This window comes from Vicugna pacos, chromosome 2, assembly GCF_048564905.1.
Source record: "Vicugna pacos chromosome 2, VicPac4, whole genome shotgun sequence".
Classification (NCBI taxonomy): Eukaryota; Metazoa; Chordata; class Mammalia; order Artiodactyla; family Camelidae; genus Vicugna; species Vicugna pacos.
Genome location: NC_132988.1, coordinates 58,561,680 through 58,583,276, shown reverse-complemented (window position 1 = coordinate 58,583,276; position 21,597 = coordinate 58,561,680). Strand labels below are relative to the sequence as shown.

Below are 21,597 nucleotides of genomic sequence, written 5' to 3'. Positions count from 1 at the left end.
GTAGCTTATGGTGAAAAAGGATATGAAAATGAATATATGTATGTTCATGTATGACTGAAGCATTGTGCTGTACACCAGAATTGACATATTGTAAACTGACTATACTTCAATAAAAAAATTTTTTTAAAAAGAACTCTGAGCTCTATAAATGTTAGTACAGCTATTTATTTGTCTTGGAATGAGGGACTTAACCAAGCTAGATTTCAGTTTCTTTATCCTCAAAGAGAAATACACCTTCCAAGGGTTGAATTCTGTGCAGCAGTCATTCACTGAGGCAGAACTCCCCTTAAATATTTCCAGGATGCAAAATCTCCATCTAGTGGCAACTCAAGTCAGTGCATCACACTTGCTATGAAGTACTGTAGCTGCAATGGAACCCATTTGGCATAAGCATAGGTCCTTCTCTCCCGGGTTCTTTTTTACTAATTAGTCTATCAAATTAACAGTACATGTCTCAGTATAACTTCAGTACCAGTTAGTCATTCCTTGTAGTGGTCTTTGATGCAGGGCCATAGCCTCACAAGAAGACAATTAAGTATATTTAATAGCAAAGTTTAAGGTTATTTTTTAAAGAAAGAAATGGACTGAATTTATTATGTCCCCTTTATTATAATATGTTCTATAACTCCTCCTGAAAATAAATAAAATTTTAACTTAAAGCAACTTAGGTAACAAAATGTACCTTAATATATTTAATAAAATCTCAGTGTATTTTATGGATCTAGAGTAAATCCATTAATTGTTTTAATATTCGATTTTTCTACCAATTTAAAATTTATCTCAACATAATCTGAAATAATTTCAAACTGATACTATATTATATCAGAGGATTTTATTACTAAAATGTGTAAGATATCAGCCATTGCCCTTCCCCCCACTAGATTCCAAAAGCTATATCCCTATTCTAATTCATGAATTACAGAGCCCATAATTTTAAATAATAAAAGAAAAAAAATATGACTTGGTCAGATTCAGGGCTTACAGAAATAAATATGATAAAAGTAGAAGAAACAAATTTGCTGTCATATTTCTTATTTTGTCATATAACCAATAGACTGTGTTCCCAGATGTGCTTTTGCTCTCTTTTTCTCTCTCTTGTTTTTTGTAAAATACGCTGCGCTATGTCTGTGGCAATAATCTGTGGGACGTTGTTTTTATCTTCCTATCTATGGGACAGTAATAAATCTACTGTCATTAACTTTAAACTAGAAAAAAATGATACTCAGAATGACATTTTGCTAGCAGATGTGTGTGTATGTATCCTACACTTCACAGATTGCATACAGGTATTTTTAAAAACTTAGAGGGCCTCATAGAATTCATCTATTCAGCTCTCTAATTTTATGAATGAAGAAACAGTCCAAGAGAAATTATACCCATAGATATATTGTAAAACAATGTCGTTGATGAATGTGATAATTACATATTGAATTCAAAAACACTTAAAAAAAGACAGGTCCAAAAAAAAAAAAAAAAAAGACTTTACTCTTTAAAGGAAGATCTTCTCCACCCTCTGCTGGCATATACATGTAACTGCAGGTTATTTATTATAAACTTGGTTATTTACATTTTTAGTTAAAAAAAAAGGAAATCCAGTGATTTTAATATTTAGTAAACAAATAAACCATTATAAATGTCTAAAAGTAGCATGTATTTGAACTGAGGAAATATAAACTGACTTGTTTGGTTAGTTTACTAGCCTTGGAAAGAATTATATAATGGCATCAATTTATCATTAATGAGAAAAAGTTGTAATACCACATGCTTCCAAATCATGATATAACTCAAATTTATTAGCCAACTACATAATATGTGGTGGTTTAATGTTTGTGTTGTTGAACTATTAAGACACTAAAAAGATTGTGAAAAGCCAGGAACACATAATTTGTGTCTGAACTATCACTGACAACATTCAGATAAGTTATCATATGACAAAGGAATAATGAGTTTTTTTTTAAGATGGAAATAGTTTTCAATAGCAAAACTAAATAGAATTTGAGCTTTTAGAGAAGTAATTGTCAATTTATAAACATTTGTTTTGGACTGATAGTGACATAAAATATGAGTTTTGTGTTAAAAATGTAGGTTCATTAAAAATACAAAGTGTTCATATTAATTTAGGATTCTTAGCACTTCCATAGATCTTATTTATTTAAATATTTTATGTTAAAATATAAAAAATTCGATTATTAAAAAACACTCGGTTTATTTTTGTATCTTGTCATATTTGGTCAAATTATTTTTACAAAAAACATTTTCCTATGTACTCATTATCTTCCAGAGGCAGCTACTGTTATTAATTTTTGTGTACCCTTCAGGTTACTTTTAAAACATTTACACGCCTCTATTCTTCAGCATTATGTAATTTTGATAGGCCACATTTTTATACTATATTTGAACTTTTTAAGTTTTAATTATAAAAGTAACACATGAATTCATTTCCATTGTTAAAAGCTTATATTACAAACAACATTAATGTCTCCATTGATGCCAACCCCCAGTCAAAAGGATTTTTTTCAAGGATAATTCCTTTTCACACTTTGAAGTATACCCTTCCAGATTTTTTCCCTTGTATGTACACACATGTGAATTGGTAGAGTATTATCTTTAAAATTTCATAATACATTGTAATTTACATAAAAATGTATCTAGCATATCTTTTAGCTACTTAATTTTATTAATAGCTTAATAAGTTTTTCTGTCAGTTCATATCTTTTACTTTATGTGGTTAGCTCTTATATATTAAATGCTGTAGAATAGATATACCATATTTTATTTTTTAGAGTCTCCTATTAATGGAAATTTAAATTATTTTTAACTGTTATAAACCATCCTTGAATATCTCTATGTGTGTTTCTTTGTGCAGATGTGTACTATTCTAGGGTAAATGTTGAGAAGTGAAATTATTTAATTTGATATTTTAATACATTATTTTCTACAATGATCCTAACAATTTGGACTCTTTTGTTAAGTTTCTGTAAGTACCACTACTTTCATCCAAACTTGATATTATTTAGTTTTAAAATTTTATGGGTGAAATATAATATCTATGGTTTTCTTGATTAATGATGGAGTTGAATATCTGTTATATATTGACTAGTGATTTGTGTTTCCTTTTCCATGAAATTCCTGTTTGTGTTCTTTGCTATCTTTTTTCCAGTGTGTTTTCTGTTTCTTACTGGCTTATAGGAGCTCTTTTTTTTTTTTTAAATTGAGGTGTAGCTGATGTACAATATTATGTAAGTTTCAGGTGTACAACATAGTGATTCACAACTTTTAAAGATTATATTCCATTTGTAGTTATTATAAAATATTGGCTATTTCCCCTGTATTATACATCCTTGTAGCTTATTTACTTTATACATAGTAGTTTGTACCTTTTAATACCTTACCTGTATCTTGTCTCTCCCTTCTTCCCTTTCCCCACTGCTAACCACTAGTTTGTTCTCTATATCTCTGAGTCTGTTTCTTTTTTGTTATATTCACTAGTTTATTTTATTGTTTTAGATTCTGCATATAAATGTCACACAGTCCTTTCTATGTTCCCTAATTACTACTGGGTTTGAATTTCTTTTTATATATTTATTGGTAATTTGTATTTCTTCTGGAATTTGCATAATGATATTCTTTGCTCATTTTTCTATTTGGATTGTCTTTTTCTTACTGATTTAAAAGAATACTTTATATATTCCAGATATCAATCCTTTGTCTATTTTATACTTTTCAAATATTTTTCCCATTCCTTAGAGAAGTCTACAGTTGGTTGACTGACATGGGGATACAAAAGGTCAGCCAGCTGTCCCAAGGTATCAGTAAGTGCTCCAGATCCCATGGGATTCACCTGAAGCAAGTTCCATTTGCAACACATCCTTGGTTAGCTTTTCCCCCTGCCCTGTCATGCCTTCTTTCCTCACCTTCTCGCAAGAGTAATTCTTTAATAAATTGCTTGAACAAGAATCTGTTGCTCAGGCTGTGTTTCTAAGAAAGCTAAACTAGAATATTGTGAGGACTTTTTTTGCAGAATAATATTTTAAGACTAAACCAAATTCTCTGTGTAAGATGTGATTATAAAGAATAATATAATTATTATTATATAATAAAATAATTATACTTTATTAACAAACATATTTTCAGATGTGTGCTAGCCTCTTTAAAGTTGTATATTTGTTGTATTGACATTAGTATTGCTCACCAAATTTATGAAATTCAACTTTTGGGAGTCATGTTGAGGGTCTGAGACAGTCTTTGAATATTCATAATAGTGTCAGTTATTTGCTGCTTTAAGTTTGGATTATTTTGTTAGAAGTGAAAAAAATACTGAATAATTGAATTTAATATTTACTTAACAAAAATATAAACTGAACATAGGAAGGAGATCAATATGATAAATAATATTTTGGGTCAAAAGCAAGCCATGGTTGAATGAAATAATTTGTAAGAGACAAGTTATTAAATGTTTGTAATGTTTGATATTGAGATTTTATATACATATACATACATATATATATGTGTACATACACACACACACACACACACACACACACACACACACACACATGTTGTAGTGGTACTTGGCTCCAAGCCCATTGACGTTTGGGTACTGTGACCTCTAACCTTCCTTTCTGTCCTATTCAGGACTGACTCTGGAAATGACAGTATTTGTCTACTAGTAGACAGAATTAGAACTTCCAGCTGAGAGAGCTTTGGAAGGTTATAAGCTAAATTAAAATATACTTAGTTGTGAAATAGTACAAACATGTCTAATATTTCTTGATAATTTATAGTTATTAAGCATTTATAATGTCCTAGACCCTGTTCTAAGTGCTTTTTTGCTTTTACTTGTTTGGTTATCACAAAACCTTTAAGACAGGTGCAACTGTTATCCTTATGAAGGCTCAGGGTGTTTAAATAACTTTTTAAGCCACTCTAAAGCCACACAACTCTTATGTGTAGTGTTGAATTCAAATCCAGATATTTTTGCATGAGAATCTACTTTCTTAACAATAATGCATTCATTGTGTATAAATACCAGAACATAAACTGTAACGTTCTTTGAATATAAACGTAGTCTTCTTATTTACTTAAGGCTGAGTCACATGTAGATACAACTTTTAGACTTCTTTATTCTTTCACTACTAACTTCTGTCTAATCTCTGGCCAAAATCCATTCTTTCTGTATTTCCCTTCTCCCACTGTTGTCTCTTCTGGCCACTAAAGAACTAAGATTTCATCTGGCTTGCTCTCAAGATTACATGTCTTTCTAAATATGTATCAAGATTCCTGTCCTTCTGTTAATTCAGACAAAAAAGACTCATCTGCTTCCCCAAATCCTGCTAGAATAATCCTTTGACATGTATTCTCATTCCCTATTGTAACAGTATCCATTATCATGCTAATTTAGCACCACCCAGTCTCCTTCTCTTTTTACCTGGAAGATTGATTTGTATAGATCCAATTAGGGACAATCTATCTCTGCTTAATACCATTGTTAGGGTCAAATCAGTTTGATATAAGCAAACGTTTCTGATATAAGCAGTTATTGTTTGGATTATGTTCTTGCTTATTTGTTGAAAATAACAGTGTACTCAATGTGGCTAAATTATATGCAAATTTAGTAAATTGCTAACTAAATATATCCAGTCAGCTTTATGATTTCTGACTCTTCCTACCTTCTGCTAACAATCTCATCCTCTTCCCTGTGATCAATCAATAACCCACTTGGTCCTGATCAGTCATCCTTTTAATGTATCTCATATTCTCCTCATTGACCCTCCTGACAGAAGTGGCCCTTGTCCATATATGTGAGTGATTTATCTATTAAAAAAGCCTCCATTCATTCCTTATTCATTTAAAAGAAAACAATAAAATATTTTGGAAATACATTTAAAGATAAATTACATGAGGTAAAGTTTATTAATAAGAGTGGAATTAATAGATACATACTACTACATATAACATGATAACAAGGATTTACTATATAACACAGGAAACAATATATTCAATACCTTTTAATAACCTATAGTGGAAAATAATCTGAAAAAAAGCTGCATTACATACATGGGTATACACCTGAAACTAACACAACATTGTAAATCAACTATACTTCAATAAAAAAAGGAACATTGAGATACAAATTTCATGACCTTTGTAAAACAGAATCTGAACTGGAGTGCTTTTCAGCTAAGCCTGACACCTGCCAGGTATGAGCCTCATTTAAATCTGCATCTAAATTACATAATTAGATGAGACTGACTTGGAAACTTCTTCAAGCTATTTATTTAATTTTGGTAAAAATTGATCAATGTCCTTTGATATGTTTGCATATGATTTATTTTCTGCCATCACTTTCTTAATGAAAATTGTTACCTAGAGAATATTTGGTTTGTGTGAATTTTCCTTCTTCCATTTTCACCACGTATCATTGATTTTCTTTTTAATGTGGTCATTTAGGCTCTAACATAATTTTTTTGATACCTTTTCTGAGAAAGAATAGAGCTGGGACCAGTTTTAATTTATGCAACATTACCGACAAGCAGTTCAAATATTGGTCATTGTTTTTAAATTTCAAAAAAAAATGTATATTTTAGGGAGGTTTATCATAAGGGGTTAGAATACAGATCTAAATTTATATACCCCCTCCCCAGAATTTTTAGGTGATTTTTATAAATAGATTGATTGGGGCTGACTTTGATAAGTGGCTCATTTTCGTAATCACTCTGTGTGTTGTACCATCAAGCACCACTTGCTTGAATGCATTTCATTAGAAAAAGAGGACTGTGGAGATTTGCTCTATACCAGGCGTAGTGTAAAGTTTCTTTCTGCTGTTGTACTTTCCATTCTTAAAATCTGTCAAATAATTATTATCTTTGTTCTAGTTTAAGCTGCTAGTAAGGGGTAGAGTTTGGATTTGAAACCAAAATAATTTTATACTGATTGCATGTCTGTGTAAGAGGTATTTTTGTTTGTTAGTTTTGTTTTTGCAATAAAACACCACCAGTTTTGGAGGGAGAAAAACAAAGGATACTTAGTACTAGGTCAAATGTGAGACATCGGTGACTCTTCATCATCTTTGATTCATATTGAAGAAGTATGAGGGCTATTCAAATTCTAAGAAATACTTGAAAAATAACAGGAAAGAAAAAGATAAAGGGGATTTTGTTTTGTTTCTTTTGCCTGCACAGATATATGTACCTATTTGTGTATATGGTAATCAGTTTTCAAGATGGTAGCTGTGAAATCCTGCAAGGTTATTTTATGTCTTCGATTTATGCCTTTGAAATTACAGCAGAAAGTGTGATTTTTTCCCCCCAGTATTTCTTCCTTCTTTAATGCGTTTTACTTTTACTCTATAGGTAACATTAATGATCCTTATAACCCCTTTAACTAGAATCCATATCTTTTTCAACCATGCCAAATAAGAAATTCGGCTCTAATTTTATTCAGAATAGATCTACCATATAAAGTTGCATTCTGTTAAGGGTAATGACAGTGTTTGCTGAGGTTGTAGAGATGACTGAATAAAGTACTTTCTCGGAGCCTTTTGTTAAATCTTGGTGCTAGAGAGCAAAGGATACTATTTCTTCAGTTGAGATCAAACTGAGTTTCACACCACTTTTAATAGGGTTAGTCTGCTTCTGTGGAGGTGGTATTACCTACAAGTCAGTGTAACTTTTGTTTATTTAGAAAGCATTAGAAGTAAATTTAGAAGACATTCTTCTTACATAAATAATTTTTTTTCCAAATAAAATGTTTATGGTAATAAAGATCCCTGTACAGTGGGCAGGTCTAGTTCAGCCTATATATTTTCAGGACCTATTGTGGTTAAAGTGACTATGACTTCTGAAGCAAGAAACATTAGATGAGAATTGAGAAAATATGTTTTATCTGATTTGGAAATTTATAAAAATATGTGAAAATGTATATAAGATTAGCTAAGGAGTGAAAGAAATTATAATCATAATAAAATTTTAATAAAAATAAAATTAACTTGTATTTGTTTTTAGTGAATAAGTTGAAGTTGATGTGATGATATTGTTATTGAACTTGTTAACATTGTTTTCAAATGTTAGGAATTTTAGATTATTGAGTGATTTTCCTGTTTGAAAGGCTTTCAGTTAACTTATGACTCTGAAACTTGTAATTCAGCATACTTAACCTCAAAATTATAGCATTTATTTATGGTAGTGAGGAAAGATATGTTTACTTATGTTTGAAATATGGATGTATTCAAGTTAAAACTTCATTTGATGGAATCCATTTACTCTATAGGTACTGATTGTGTGTTAGGCACTGGGGTCTCAAAGCAAAGCAGAAATGGCTTTTGCGATTAAGAAACTTATGGTAAAACAACAAAGTCAGATAAATAAATAGATATTTACTATGTAAGGTAATACTTGAAGATACATAAAGGAGGAGTACTAAATCCAAAATGGAAGAGAGTGGGAAGAGGGTCAGAGATGCCATTCTAGAAGACCATGTTGTAGAAGTAGGAATTTTACCACATCAGAGTTACAGGAAGGGTGTTCCATGAACACAGACCCACATCTGCTAATGCCTTGATGGTGAAGGTGAGCAGGAAATGACAAATAGTAATCACTGAATTAGAGAATGAAATATGAGAAGGGGAATAATGAATCTGGAGATGTAGATAGCATCCAGTCTTTAAAAGAACATGGGTAATTCCAACCTCTAGATATTTTATCTTTCTCTCATTTATTTGTAATAAAGAACTTCATTTTAAAGACTATTAGCAAGTAAAATGAATCATAAAAAGGTTTTTATCTTTAATAGATTTTATATCTACTCCATGTCATCCCATTTAGTGTGTAAATATTTCTGTATATCCATGATGTTTTTACTTAAAGAAATTAGGACAGATATACATATATATATATATGTATACATATATATATATGTATATATATGTATATATATATATAGCAGCTCAAATGTATTATTTATACCCAGTGGAAGTCTGATTGTTTTTATTGTAATTCTTTTTTCTGAAGTTTTTTCATTAGTTAAACCCTTTGAATACTTGCCTAAGAGATAAGAGATTTATTCACTTTTTATTTTTAAATGCTAATACAAATGCAAGAAATACTAGAAAAGAGGTCAAGAAATATTTTAATATACATAAATTCTGAATAATAATAAATACCTTGATATTACTGGTAAATATCTTGACATTAATACATTGAAGGCCATAGGTTCAACACCAGCTGCAAATCATAATGATTGGTAATGCTTTAATTACAGCAAAATTATTCACTGGGCATTGAAATAAATCTTGCATATAAGTGAAAAATCACAGCTGAGAATGATGTTAATTAAAGCATTATTAAGTGTGAAATTGTGAAAAAATTGTATTTTTTATATCCATTTCAGAACATCTAAGCTTGTAGGAAAATGAGATAGTTTTCATTTGTGAAAGATTTCAAGAGCTAAAATGTCTTCGTTTATATTTTGAGCTTTCTTTAGCCAAAGCCCTACAAGAATACTTAAATGATTTAGAAGTTGTCCACATGTAGTTTTTTTTTTTAATTTTAGATTTTTTAAAACTTTTTTTAATTGAAGTATAGTCAGTTACAATGTGTCAATTTTTGGTGTACAGCATAATGTTTGTCATATATATACATTCATATATTCATTTTCATATTCTTTTTCATTAAAGGTTACTACAAGATACTGAATATAGTTCCCTGTGCTATACAGAAGAAATTTGGTTTTTATCTTTTTATAGATAGTAGTTAGTATCTGCAAATCTTGAACTCCCAGTTTATCCCTTCTGACTCCTTTTTACATGTAGTTTGATTTAAATTCAAATTCAGTGAGTGCAATTAAAGATCATCTAGTAAAAATCATGTAATGCAAATCTGTTTGATTTTTTATGATTTGGGACAAAATATCAAATATTGAAGAATGCATATCTGAAGGAGAAAATATTTTCCATTTTTGTCATATACTTCAAGGACATGAAAGTTTTTCACTTGATCAGCCTCATAATATATCTGTAAGGATGATAAAATAGAGGGCTTGTCATTTTATGTTGTATGTGTTATTGTTAGTTTTGGTTGCAAAAAACAGTAGAATGAAACAGTATGATTCAAGCTGACCAAAAGGGTGTGTATACTATAGGTCAGAAATTAAGTAAAATTTAGAAACAAAGCAAAACAAAACAAAATAGGACTCAAATCATGGCACATTAGGAGAACCAGTGAAAAATAGCAGTCACTAGAATATAAAGATTGACCATACAACTAGGAATTCCTGAGGTGGAAACATATCTTTGCCTTCAGCAGCATAAACTCTTGGCTCTTCACCCTAGTGAAAACAATATATACCATGCTGATTATAAGCTGACCCTGCGGTTAGGGAAGGCTTAGTTTCTCATTCCTGCTTTACCACTTATTAGCTGAGTGACACAGACAATTTACCTTTCTGCTGTAGAATGTCCATAGTACTATTGTCTACCTCTATAGTTGTAAGCATTAAAAGAGAGAATCTGTTTAAAGTACTTGGTACATCACAGTTAATGAACTGTAGCTGCCACCTTCTCCTCCTCCTTCTTTGTCTTCATCATTATTACTCTGACATTAATATGGTTCATAATTTTTCTATGCTTCTGTTTCTCACGGTATGTATTCTCACTTGTCTCAGCATTACCAGCTGAATTAGCTTTTGTCTGTCTTTTCTTCAGCTTATGGCTGTGGTTTCCTTATAACTTTATTGCTATGTTTATAGCTCTACCCCAGATCCTTTATGATATAGTTTACTTTCCCCTGACAATGGCCTGATTATCTCTAAACTTCCTAAATCAAACACCAAAGGGAAGAATCTGTCCCAGTGTTTTTTTTCTTTGAGTGGCGATTGTCGGGTCAGGTCATTGCTTAGTCTGGTCTATGATTCTGTTAAGCTCAGGTCAGTAACTTGTTGAGTCCCTTGTTACATCTGGTGCTGGCTAACAGAGGCAGTGGTGGGACATTTTACCCGGAGGGCAATGATCATGGCTGTCACATACCTACTAAATCTAAATAAAGAAACATAAAACGTTAAGATTAAATAATTTACCAAATTGTAGAGCCAGTGTAAGTAGAAAGACTGAGTCTTGAATATTAATCTCATGTCTCCCAATATAACACTCTTAAATAGACTTTATTCTTGATCATCTTTAAGTTTTTGCACCATTATAAGTTTGTTCTATACAAACTATTGGATATTTTGCTACTTAGAAATTCAATTTATTCCTTAAGTATCAGAATTTTACTATTTATTTTTTTTAGTGTAACAAAATTGTCATAAATGAAAAACCAGTATTTTGTTTTAAAATGTCTTATTTATCATTGAATTCTATTGACTTTTTCTGTTTGTTTTAACTTTTCTCAGGCTGCTAAGTTGGCTGTCACAGTGCAAGCCTTGGGGTCCCGATGGGGGACTCTGGATCAAGACGATCTACCCTGGTCTCCCGGTTGCCAATATTCAGAAGGAGTATTAGCAGAAAACATGATTCTCTCCCTTCTTCACCCTCCTCCAGTAATACAGTTGGTGTCCACAGTTCCTCTCCTTCCAGCACTAACTCAAGCTCAGGTAGTACAGGTAAACGCAGGAGCATCTTCCGCACTCCTTCCATTAGCTTCCATCACAAGAAAGGGAGTGAACCCAAGCAAGAACCTACCAACCAGAACCTTAGTATTTCAAATGGTGCTCAACCTGGTCACAGCAGTATGCAAAAACTGAGTTTGGAAGAACATATTAAAACCAGGGGGAGACATTCTGTTGGTTTTAGTAGTTCACGAAATAAGAAGATAACAAGATCTTTGACAGAGGATTTTGAAAGGGAAAAGGAGCACTCAGCTAATAAGAATGTCTTCATAAATTGCCTGAGTTCTGGCAAAAGTGAGGGGGATGATTCTGGATTTACAGAAGAACAGACTCGCCGTTCTGTTAAGCAGTCAACAAAGAAGCTTCTTACTAAATCTTTTTCATCTCACTATAAATTTTCTAAGCCAGTTCCTCAGAGCCAGTCCATTTCATTGGTACAACAGTCTGAATTCTCACTGGAAATTGCACAGTACCAAGAGAGGGAACCTGTATTAGTAAGAGCTTCTCCGTCTTGTTCTGCGGATGTCACAGAACGGGCGGGAAGCTCTTTACAATCTCCATTGCTTTCTGCTGATCTTACTACAGCTCAGACTCCTTCAGAGTTCTTAGCCTTGACTGAAGATTCTGTGTCTGAAGCGGATGGATTTCCTAAAAGTGGAAGCCTGGCATCCCACTGTGACAACTTTGGCCACAATGATTCTACCTCTCAGATTTCTCCCAATCCTGCTGCTGTTACAAAGACAACAATAGACCTTGTGGGAACTGTTCCCTGTGCAATTATGTCTCCTGGGAAATACAGGTTAGAAGGTCGATGTAGCACCGAATCTAATTCCTTACCAGAAACCTCTGCTGCTAACCAGAAGGAAGTGTTGCTGCAAATCACTGAACTACCTGTTATGAATGGGAGTGACTCAGAGACTCACCTGTCAGCAGGTATAAAAAGAGAAGAATATATGTTGATACAAAATGGTGAAGCAATGCTGGCGACAAGCTCCCCCAGGAAACTTGGATATTGTGAGCAACATAAAGCAATAGCTGAACGAGTTAAAGGGATCCATCCTATTTCAGATTCAAGGATGATACCCTCTTCTGGTGATCATCACATCTTTAACAAAACATCATGTGGGTATGATGCAAATCCTGCCAAAGGTATGCTGATTTTCTTTGTATATTAAAATATATGAATTATCATTTACATTATAATTTATAAATAACTTTATGAAGTCACATTGGTAGCAAAAGGTGGACCTCAGGTTGGAATCTTAGGCAGTTTAAAAAAAAAGGTAGAAATGAAATTATCCGTATTATATCTAATTCTTATTTAGGAATGATGACTTGCCTCAATATTGAACTGAATACTGTGAATATTTATCACTAGAGACTGACTAACAATTATTTTGCTAACTATTAATCTGTTGACTGAGAGCTTAATTGCAAGCCATTTAAGACATTAAAGTAATTTCACTGACTTTGACACTGTGATGCCTGTTCCTGGACATTATTCATATTATCTACAACTTATAAAATAGAGATAGGTAAATAAACTGGTAATGTCAGCAAGGAAAAGTTGATTGTACACTATCTCTCGTCTTCATCAATTGGAGAAATTCATCTACTATTTATGAGGATTTTATAATTTAGAGGTTTAAAGATTTTGAAGACATTTAGACAAATGCACTTCATGCAAGAAAGAATTGCTAAATCTCATAATACTAAATTTAGTCTGTATTTATTATTAAGTGTGTTTAGTATTTAATATACATATGTATGTGTTAGGTATACATTCATATCAGAATTAGTAATGGAATGTTGAGCTCTCTGGCAATTTAACTATTATTCATTGGCTTAAAAAGTTGCTAAAAAGAACTGCTATATGTTGGCCTAATAAGTTCTAGCCAAAAGTCTTTAAACCAGTAGATGAGCCCAAACAGAACAGCTCATTCATTCATTCAATAAATATTTGTTTTGGCACTAGGGATATAGCAATGAACAAAACAGGCATAAATTCCTGCCTTCATCAAGCTTACTTTCTACTGGGAATAGTCAGACAACATGCAAATAAATAAATGTCAGATAGTGATGACTGCTAGGGATGAGTTTAATGCAGAATAAAGGATTAGGAAGTGAGGAGTGGGACTGTAGTTTGCATTTTTTAGCTTTATTGAGTTATTAATTGACAAATTATATATTTAAAGTGGACAAAGTAATTATTTGATATATGTGTACCTTGTGTAAGGATTCCCGCTCATCAAGTTAATGAACATATCCATCACCTCACATATTTACCTTTTCTTTTTTCGAGAACATTTAAGTTCTACACTCTTAGCAAATTTCAATTGAAAGATACAGTTCTATCAACTTTAGTCACTTTGTTATGCGCTAGATCCTCAGGCTTTATTTATCTTATAACTGAAAGTTTGTACCCTTTACCAGCCTCTCCCTATCTCCCCCACCTCCAGCCCCTGGCAACCACTTTTCTACTCTCTCTGAGTTCTACTTTTTTACAAAGGATCCCACATGTAAGTGATGGCATGCAGTATTTGTCTTTCTCTCTCTGGCTTACTTTACTTATTAGCATGTCTTTGAGATTAATTCATGTTGTCACAAATGACAAGATTTCCTTCTCTTTTTAAGGCCAAATAATATTCCGTTGAATGTAGATACCACATTTTCTTTATCCATTCATCTATTGACTCATACTTCGGTTGTTTCCATACCTCAGCTATTGTGCATAATGCAGCTGTGATCATGGGAGTAAAGATACCTCTTTGAGAAGAATTTTGTTGCCTTTGGATATATACCCAAGAGTGAGATTGCAAGATCATATGGTAGCTCTATTTTTAATTTCTTGAAGAGTCTCCATACTGTTTTCCACAGTAGCTTCACCAGTTTACATTTCAGTGCACAGAGCACAAGGGTTCCCTTTCTCCACATCCTTAACAACGCTTGTTCTCTTTGACTTTTTGATAATAGCCATTCTAACAAAAGTGAGATATATGTCATTGAGACTTTGATTTGCATTTCCCAGATGATTAGGGCTGTTGAGTACCTTTTCATGTACTTGTTGGCTTATTTGGAAAAATGTTTTTGTAGGTCCTTTGCCCATTTTAAATTTAGGTTTTCTTTGCTATTGAGTTGTATGAACCCCTTATGGGATATATGATTTGCAAATATTTTCTCCCATTCAGTAGGTTGTCTTCTCTCACTCTCTCTCTATCTCTGGATTGTTTGCTTTGCTGTGCAGAAGCTTTTTAGTTTGAAGTAGTCCTACTTGTTTACTTTTGCTTTTATTTCCTTTGCTTTCGATATCAAATCTAAAAAATAAAAGTCATTACCTAGGTCGGTGTCAAAGAGCTTACCCCTATGTTTACTTCTATAAAGTTTACAGTTTCTGGTCTTAACTTCGAAGTCTTTAATCCATTTTGAGTTGATTTTAATGTATGGTATAAGATAAGGTTCCAGTTTCATTCTTTTGCATGTGACTGTTCAGTTTTCCAAACACTCTCTATTGAAGAGATTATTTTTTCCCATCATATATTCTTGGGTTCTTTGTCAAAAATTAATTGTCATATATGCATGGCTTTATTTCTTGGCTCACTGTTCTGTTCTGTTGATCCTTGTGTCTCCTTTTATGCCAGTACTGTACTGTTTTGATTACTATAGCTTTGTAATACAGGTTGAAATCAGGAAGTGTGATGCCTGCAGTTTTGTTCTTAATCAAGATTGCTTTGGATATTTAGGGTCTTCTGTGGTTCTATTATACAAACTTTATGATCTTTTTTCTATTTCTGTGAAAAATGTCATTGTAATTTTGATAGAGATTGTGTTGAATCTGTAGATCCCTTTGAGTAGAATGGACATATTAACAATATTAGTTCTTCCAATTCAGAAATATGCTATATCTTTTTATTTACTTGTATTTTCTTCATTTTCTTTCATTAATGTCTTTTGTAGTTTTCAAATTAGAGATTTTTCACTTCCTTGGTTAAATTTATTCCTAGGTATTTTTTTTTTGATGCAGCTATAAATGGGGTTGTTTTCTTAATTTCTCTTTCTGATAGTTCCTTGTTTTTAGTTTGCATTTTTAAGTTTAGTGAATAGAATATTATTCAGGGTAACATTTTAGCAAACATTAAGGAGTAAGCCATACAGATATTTGAGAGGAATATATCAGTGCAAAGGCTATGGGGTAAAGATCCTGGGGCTGAAGCATTCCTGTGATGTTCCAGAAACAGCAAGAGGTCCAGTGTGCCATAAGCAGAGTGAAAGAGTGGGTGGGGGACAGTAGATGATGAGGTTAGAGAGATGAACAGGTGAGCAATGGAGAGGCCCCCAGTATAGGGGTGGAGAGCAGGGTCACATCATGAGGAATCAGGCAGGCCACTGGAAAAAACATCATCTTTATGACCAGAGGAGCAAGTGTATCATTCTGGTTACCATGTAGAAGATGGATGGTGCTTTGGTCAGGGAGAGGCAGGTGGGAGTAGCAGAAGCAGGTGACTGTTAGGAAGTATGGCAGTAAAGGAGGCAAGCATTGATGGCATTTGTGCCAGGATATTAGTGGGGGAGGTAGTGAGAAGTGATCAGATTTTGTACAACATTTGACGGTAATAAGAACAGGATTTGCTTATACAATTTATGTGATGTATGAAGAAGCCAAAGATGACTCCAACATTTTGGGGCTTCAAAGTGATTACATAATTAAGTAAACTAAAGTACTACTATTAATTCAAAATGTTTTCTGTGATAGAGAATTATTGAATGACTCTAAGAGTTTCCCATTTGCTTTCAATGAAACATATCTAAAAACTGCATTTAAGAATTTATATCCATTTTTATTTATTTATTTTTCAAATAGTTCTTGCCAGTAGCTTCAGTCCATATCGCGAAGGAAGATTTATAGAAAGGAGACTGCGATCCTCATCAGAAGGAACTGCAGGGAACAGCAGAATGATTTTGAAACCAAAAGATGGAAATGCCGAAGAAGTGAATAGTCTAAGAAAGCAAAGAGCAAGTTCATCATCTTCAAAAATGAATAGCATGGTAAGTATTTACATGTGCCTGCGTTTGATAAAATAGTCGCATTTATTACTGGCATGTTCATGCCTCTTGCAAAATGAAGACAGACTGAAGAATAGATACCTCATATTTGAAGGGAAAGTTGGTCTGCACAGTTGACATCACAAATCAGAGAGGCTAAGTTTTCACTTGAGACTCTCATATGTCTGACAGGTGGAAGCACATCACGATAAGCTACCCTTACAACCTGTCCTCCTTGTTTCCAAGGAAAGTTCAGTGTGCTCCGTTCTAGAACAAGACCCTGGATGCACAAGCTAAGAAAAATGCTGATCCCGAGGATATTCTCTCTGACCCCATCGTTTCACACCATTTCTCCACCCTCTAGCCATGCTAAAGAATGTCCTGCTATAAACCACACTTATGTTAGTGCCATCCATAGCCCCCTTAGTGGACCCTACTCTCCATGACCTTCTACATAGGGGAGGAGCCCTTTGGGAGTCAAGATGAAATGCCCATCCAAAGCTTTAACATCTTCCAGGTATCCGAAATTCCAGGTTCCTGGTACAAATCGGGGGAGCCTGCAAATGAAGGTAAAGATGAGGTGTGTGTGTGGGAGGTAGGGTCTGAGCTTGCACTTGTGGGTTGGGGTGTCTTAGAGGCATGTGTATTAGCTCCCTTCTAGTGTGAGATACAGCAAGCTGGGAAGAGATGACCAGTGGACTGCAGCCGAGGGTGTCCAGGAAGCCTCAGGTCTCAGAAATATTGGGATTAGCTTGCCTTTTGGAATTCACTTTTCTCTTTTTCTCAGAAATGTGTCCTTTTTCAGCAGTGTCTTTGATTCCCAGTGTCTAACAGTATTTCTTTAAAAGGATCTGCTACTTACCTGCCTATTCATAGGAATATGTGAAAAATGCTTGAAACTAAATCACTGATTTATATATATTTTGGGGAATTATGTTTCAAAGGAAAATATTAGGTCATCTAGTTCTGACAGTTGTAATGTGTAGAAACCTTAAGTTACTGAGGCAACACTGAGCGATAGCAAAACCAATGTGTTCAAATTTAGAAGTTCTAGCCATTAGGTCAGACTTGGCCAGATTTTAATCTTGGGCAAATCAGGTTCTATGAAACAACAAATGATAATGGGTTTCTTGTTTCTGTTATACTAAAGAATGGTAATATATATGTTTATATTTGCATATATAGAAATATATTACATTATATTATATTTTATCTCTTTTTTTGTTCTTTCCTACATTGAAAATGCTATATTCTTATTGTTGCAATTGATAATTATCTAAATACAAGAACATGTTAAAGAAGATTTCCAATAGAATACATTAAAAGTCATGGCTAATGAATGATTATGAAACGTTTCTTTTCATGAAATTTCTGTTATTCCTTTGTAGAGCAGTATTTATATTAGTAAGTTGTACACTATTACACTTACCCAAATTTAAGCCTTTTATGTATTTTTTATATATTTTGTTTTCCATACTGCATCTGTGTAATTCTCCTCATAACATGGAAGAATTATTCTTCTTCTCAGGTACACTTTCAAGTTTAAAATTTTAAATGTCAAACACAAAAATGTGGTTTTGTTATTGTATTTGAGACTTTTTGATAAATTTTCAAGAAGGTTCCCTGCAGTGATATAGATCCTCCGCTAGATGGCAGGATTACACCATCGCCATGGTAAGGAAAAGGCTGTGGAGATTGGAACAGAAACTTGATTAAGATAACTGTTCATGGTCATTGGGTTCACAGTGAATACTTCTTGAAATAAGTACTGACACACTTGAACTTCCACATGAAACCTATCAGAAATTATTGTGTGACTTTTTTTTTCTTTAAGATTTTCGAAATTCTAATTTTATTGTTTTTGTTTGTTTATTTATTATTACTGTTATTTTAGTGGTGGTACTGAGGACTGAACTCAGGACCTCGTGAGTGCTAAGCATGCACTCTGCCACTGAGCTATTATCCACCCTCTGGAAATTCTAATACTTTAATATTTAATTAGTTTACAGTTTAATAGTTAATTTAAATGCATATAATATATTTTTGTAACTCATAGCAATATAAGGAAGAAATGCTAGGATATTTTTAGGTGTGAAACGAGTAACATATATTTAGGAAATGATAGCTTTATGTGTGAAAAGTGACACATATTTCCTATATTCCTCTTCCAGAATAATTCAAGTGAATATATGTATTTAAGAATGCATTCATGTATGGTTATTATTTTCTTTTAGAGCAACAATAGTAACATTTATTTTTAATGCTTATTTGAAGCAAGGGAATACGCTTAAGGCCTCACATATATTATCACATTCAGTCCTCACAATACTATGAACCAATTGATTCTGTTATTGATCACATTTTGCAAAAGAGGGAAAAAAAGTACCAAGAAGATAAGCAGCTTGCTCAAAAACAGATAGTAAGTGGCTGAGATAGGATTCAGATTTGGATCTCCACTGTCTAACTTTAAAGCACAATACTTTGAGGGGAATGTAATTTAAAATTAATTTTTAATTTTTCTTGCATTACTTTTGTATAATGAAATTAACACATTTGAGGCAACCTACGTCTGCTGTAAGTTTAGACCACAACCTTCTGTAAGCGATACAAAAAAGAAAAAAAATTTAGTACTTATTCTGGACTTAAAATGTGGTACTATTTCTTGATATGCTGATGATCAATATCTTTGCTGAGAAGTATCTCATTTAAAAAGGAATTTGTCACAGAAGAAGATATTTATGCTTAGAAGTGGAGTACTTTACACAGTTGACGGGGATTTAATTCTAACAGTAGGCTATGGTTCCATTTATTAAGATGTTGAGGGTTCCTGAGAATGACCAAAGATACTCCCTAATAGGTGAGATAGACCACAATTCTAGTGTTTTTTATATACTTTGGGGGTGTTTCAGTATGAAAGGGAAGGAGCAGATTAACTCTTTGAACATCAGTGGATCAGATGAAACTGGGCTTTGCTTACATTTATTACAAGAAACCAAATATATCTAATGATTTGATAAGCAGTCACATTCATCATATGTCTTCAAACTGCTTTAAATAAAGACTTTCCCTAATCTTCCTCTGGGTAACTTTCTTGTTACTTTTCTTAGGATGGTCCAAACATTAAATAAACAAAGACAAAAACAAAAAAACTTCTCTAGAAATAGGCTCTATCTTTCTAGGAACTTTCCCTCCAGATTATGGTGTATAAATGATTAGATGTAAGGATTCATCTTGATTTCTCCAACAGCTTTACACAGTGAAGTCTAACTCCAAACATTTACAAGATTACCCTGCTCTAAAAAAAGAGTATTAACGTGAGGATAGATTTATATGTAAACAATATGTAGCGTGTGGCATCACTACAGGAAGGAAGGTACCTCAATGTATGAGTAAGCATGAGCTAGGCTATGTAAGAGCAAATAACCTCCAAATCTTGGTGACTTTATAATATAGATTTATTTCTTACCCAGCCTTCATGTTCATTGTGGAAAAGTGCTGGAGTTCTGTTCAGTATCTCCACCTTCTATATCCAGCCTGTTGAAGCAGCGACCATTGCAAACACTGCCTTTCACAGTGGTAAAAAGAGATCTTCATCCCTTTAATACATGTTTTCACCCATGAGTGAGAGACACTTCATTTCCTCTCACAAGCAGATCTAATCACATGGCCCAAGCTAACCACAAAAGGGGCCACAAAGTGGTCTCTTCCTTGTGTCTGATGGTGTAGACCCAGATATGTTTCATGGGCACTAATGACTCTCATATTCCCAAATATTTTATTCTATCTCTGTTCTTTTAATTAACTGAGATTTCCTGCTTACCTTCTCTCTCCCTTTTGTCTGTGGTCAATTTAATGAGCCCTAACTCTGTGCCTCACACTGAGCTGGTCATTGTGGTTGAGAAAGATGAAGGCATCTTTGAAATCGAAGGATTCATTCACAACCACAAGTTTTGTCCTTTGAGATGTGTTCTTTTCCTAACTTAAAGGCTTTGACAGGTATATCTAAATTACTTTCCTTGACTCCATGTCTGGAAATCCTACCAATTTTGGAAATGTTTGCTTTTATTACAGTAAAAAGCTGGTTTGGAAAGTTTGCTAGCTTTATATTACTCAGCAAATACATCCACAAAGTTGCCTCAAACTGCCTGTGCTAAGTGATTCTGACAGCATTCACTTATGGCCACTTTGACTGTGACACAGCATAGTCCCTCTCATTTGCAGCTTGGTGTCCTGCTGCCTTTGTGTAGAAGCTGTGAGTGGCATAGTAAAAACAAGAGCTAGATTTCTTTGCTGGAAGAACAGACCAGACTCATATTTGAGAAAAAAGGAGTTACTTGCAGATGGTTAGCATCTCATATCATAGTTTAATTCTTTGATATGTTGAAGTCCGGGACTTATATATTACTGACAATAGTTGATTGATCTAATTCTAGTTAAGCCCTGTGTTAAATAGCCAAGCACTTAAACATGCATTCGCTTTTCTTCTGGGGCCTACTGTTTCCTCCTTTGTTACCGTTTCCTTTATTCATTCATCCATTCATTCAGTTTCTTTCAATAAATATTTATTGAGAACCTACTCTAAAGATACAAAAAATGAAAGAAGCAGCCCTTGAGGATTTTAGGGCTGCAGATTGAGAGACATTAACCTAATCTTGTCAATACACCAGATTTAACCATTTTGACCATCCTAAAATTCAGATTGGGTGGGGCATGCTTGATTTGGATTGTGACTGTTGATATCAAAAGTTAAAAGGATTAAAAAAGGGCACATGGACTCCTGTGTCCCTAATTTTTATATACTTTATCTCACATGCTCAACTGACATTATTAAATATGTATACACGTGTGTGTGTATATATATATATATATGTATATATAATCTCACAGTGTCTTTGGCTAATTTCTAACATTGAGGCCCAGATACTAGTCCTGTGCACAGACTCTTAAGAGGCATTG

At 33.3% G+C, this 21,597-nt stretch overlaps 1 protein-coding gene and 1 long non-coding RNA gene across 7 annotated transcripts in view; one reads left to right on the top strand and one right to left on the bottom strand.

Moving 5' to 3' along the window:
- CCSER1 (coiled-coil serine rich protein 1) overlaps positions 1-21,597 on the top strand; it is a 1,130,224-nt gene that overhangs the window by 123,809 nt on the left and 984,818 nt on the right. For all 6 annotated transcript variants that reach the window (XM_072940467.1, XM_072940491.1, XM_072940473.1 and 3 more), the window contains exons 2-3: positions 11,386-12,750; positions 16,460-16,644. In XM_072940467.1, coding sequence (XP_072796568.1) covers positions 11,427-12,750; positions 16,460-16,644 — 1,509 coding nt within the window. In that variant the 5' untranslated portion in view covers positions 11,386-11,426. The remainder of the gene's footprint in view (positions 1-11,385; positions 12,751-16,459; positions 16,645-21,597) is intronic.
- The window catches only part of LOC140686433 (uncharacterized), a 47,620-nt gene that overhangs the window by 6,622 nt on the left and 19,401 nt on the right, over positions 1-21,597 (bottom strand). The gene's annotated exons all lie outside the window — the stretch shown is intronic.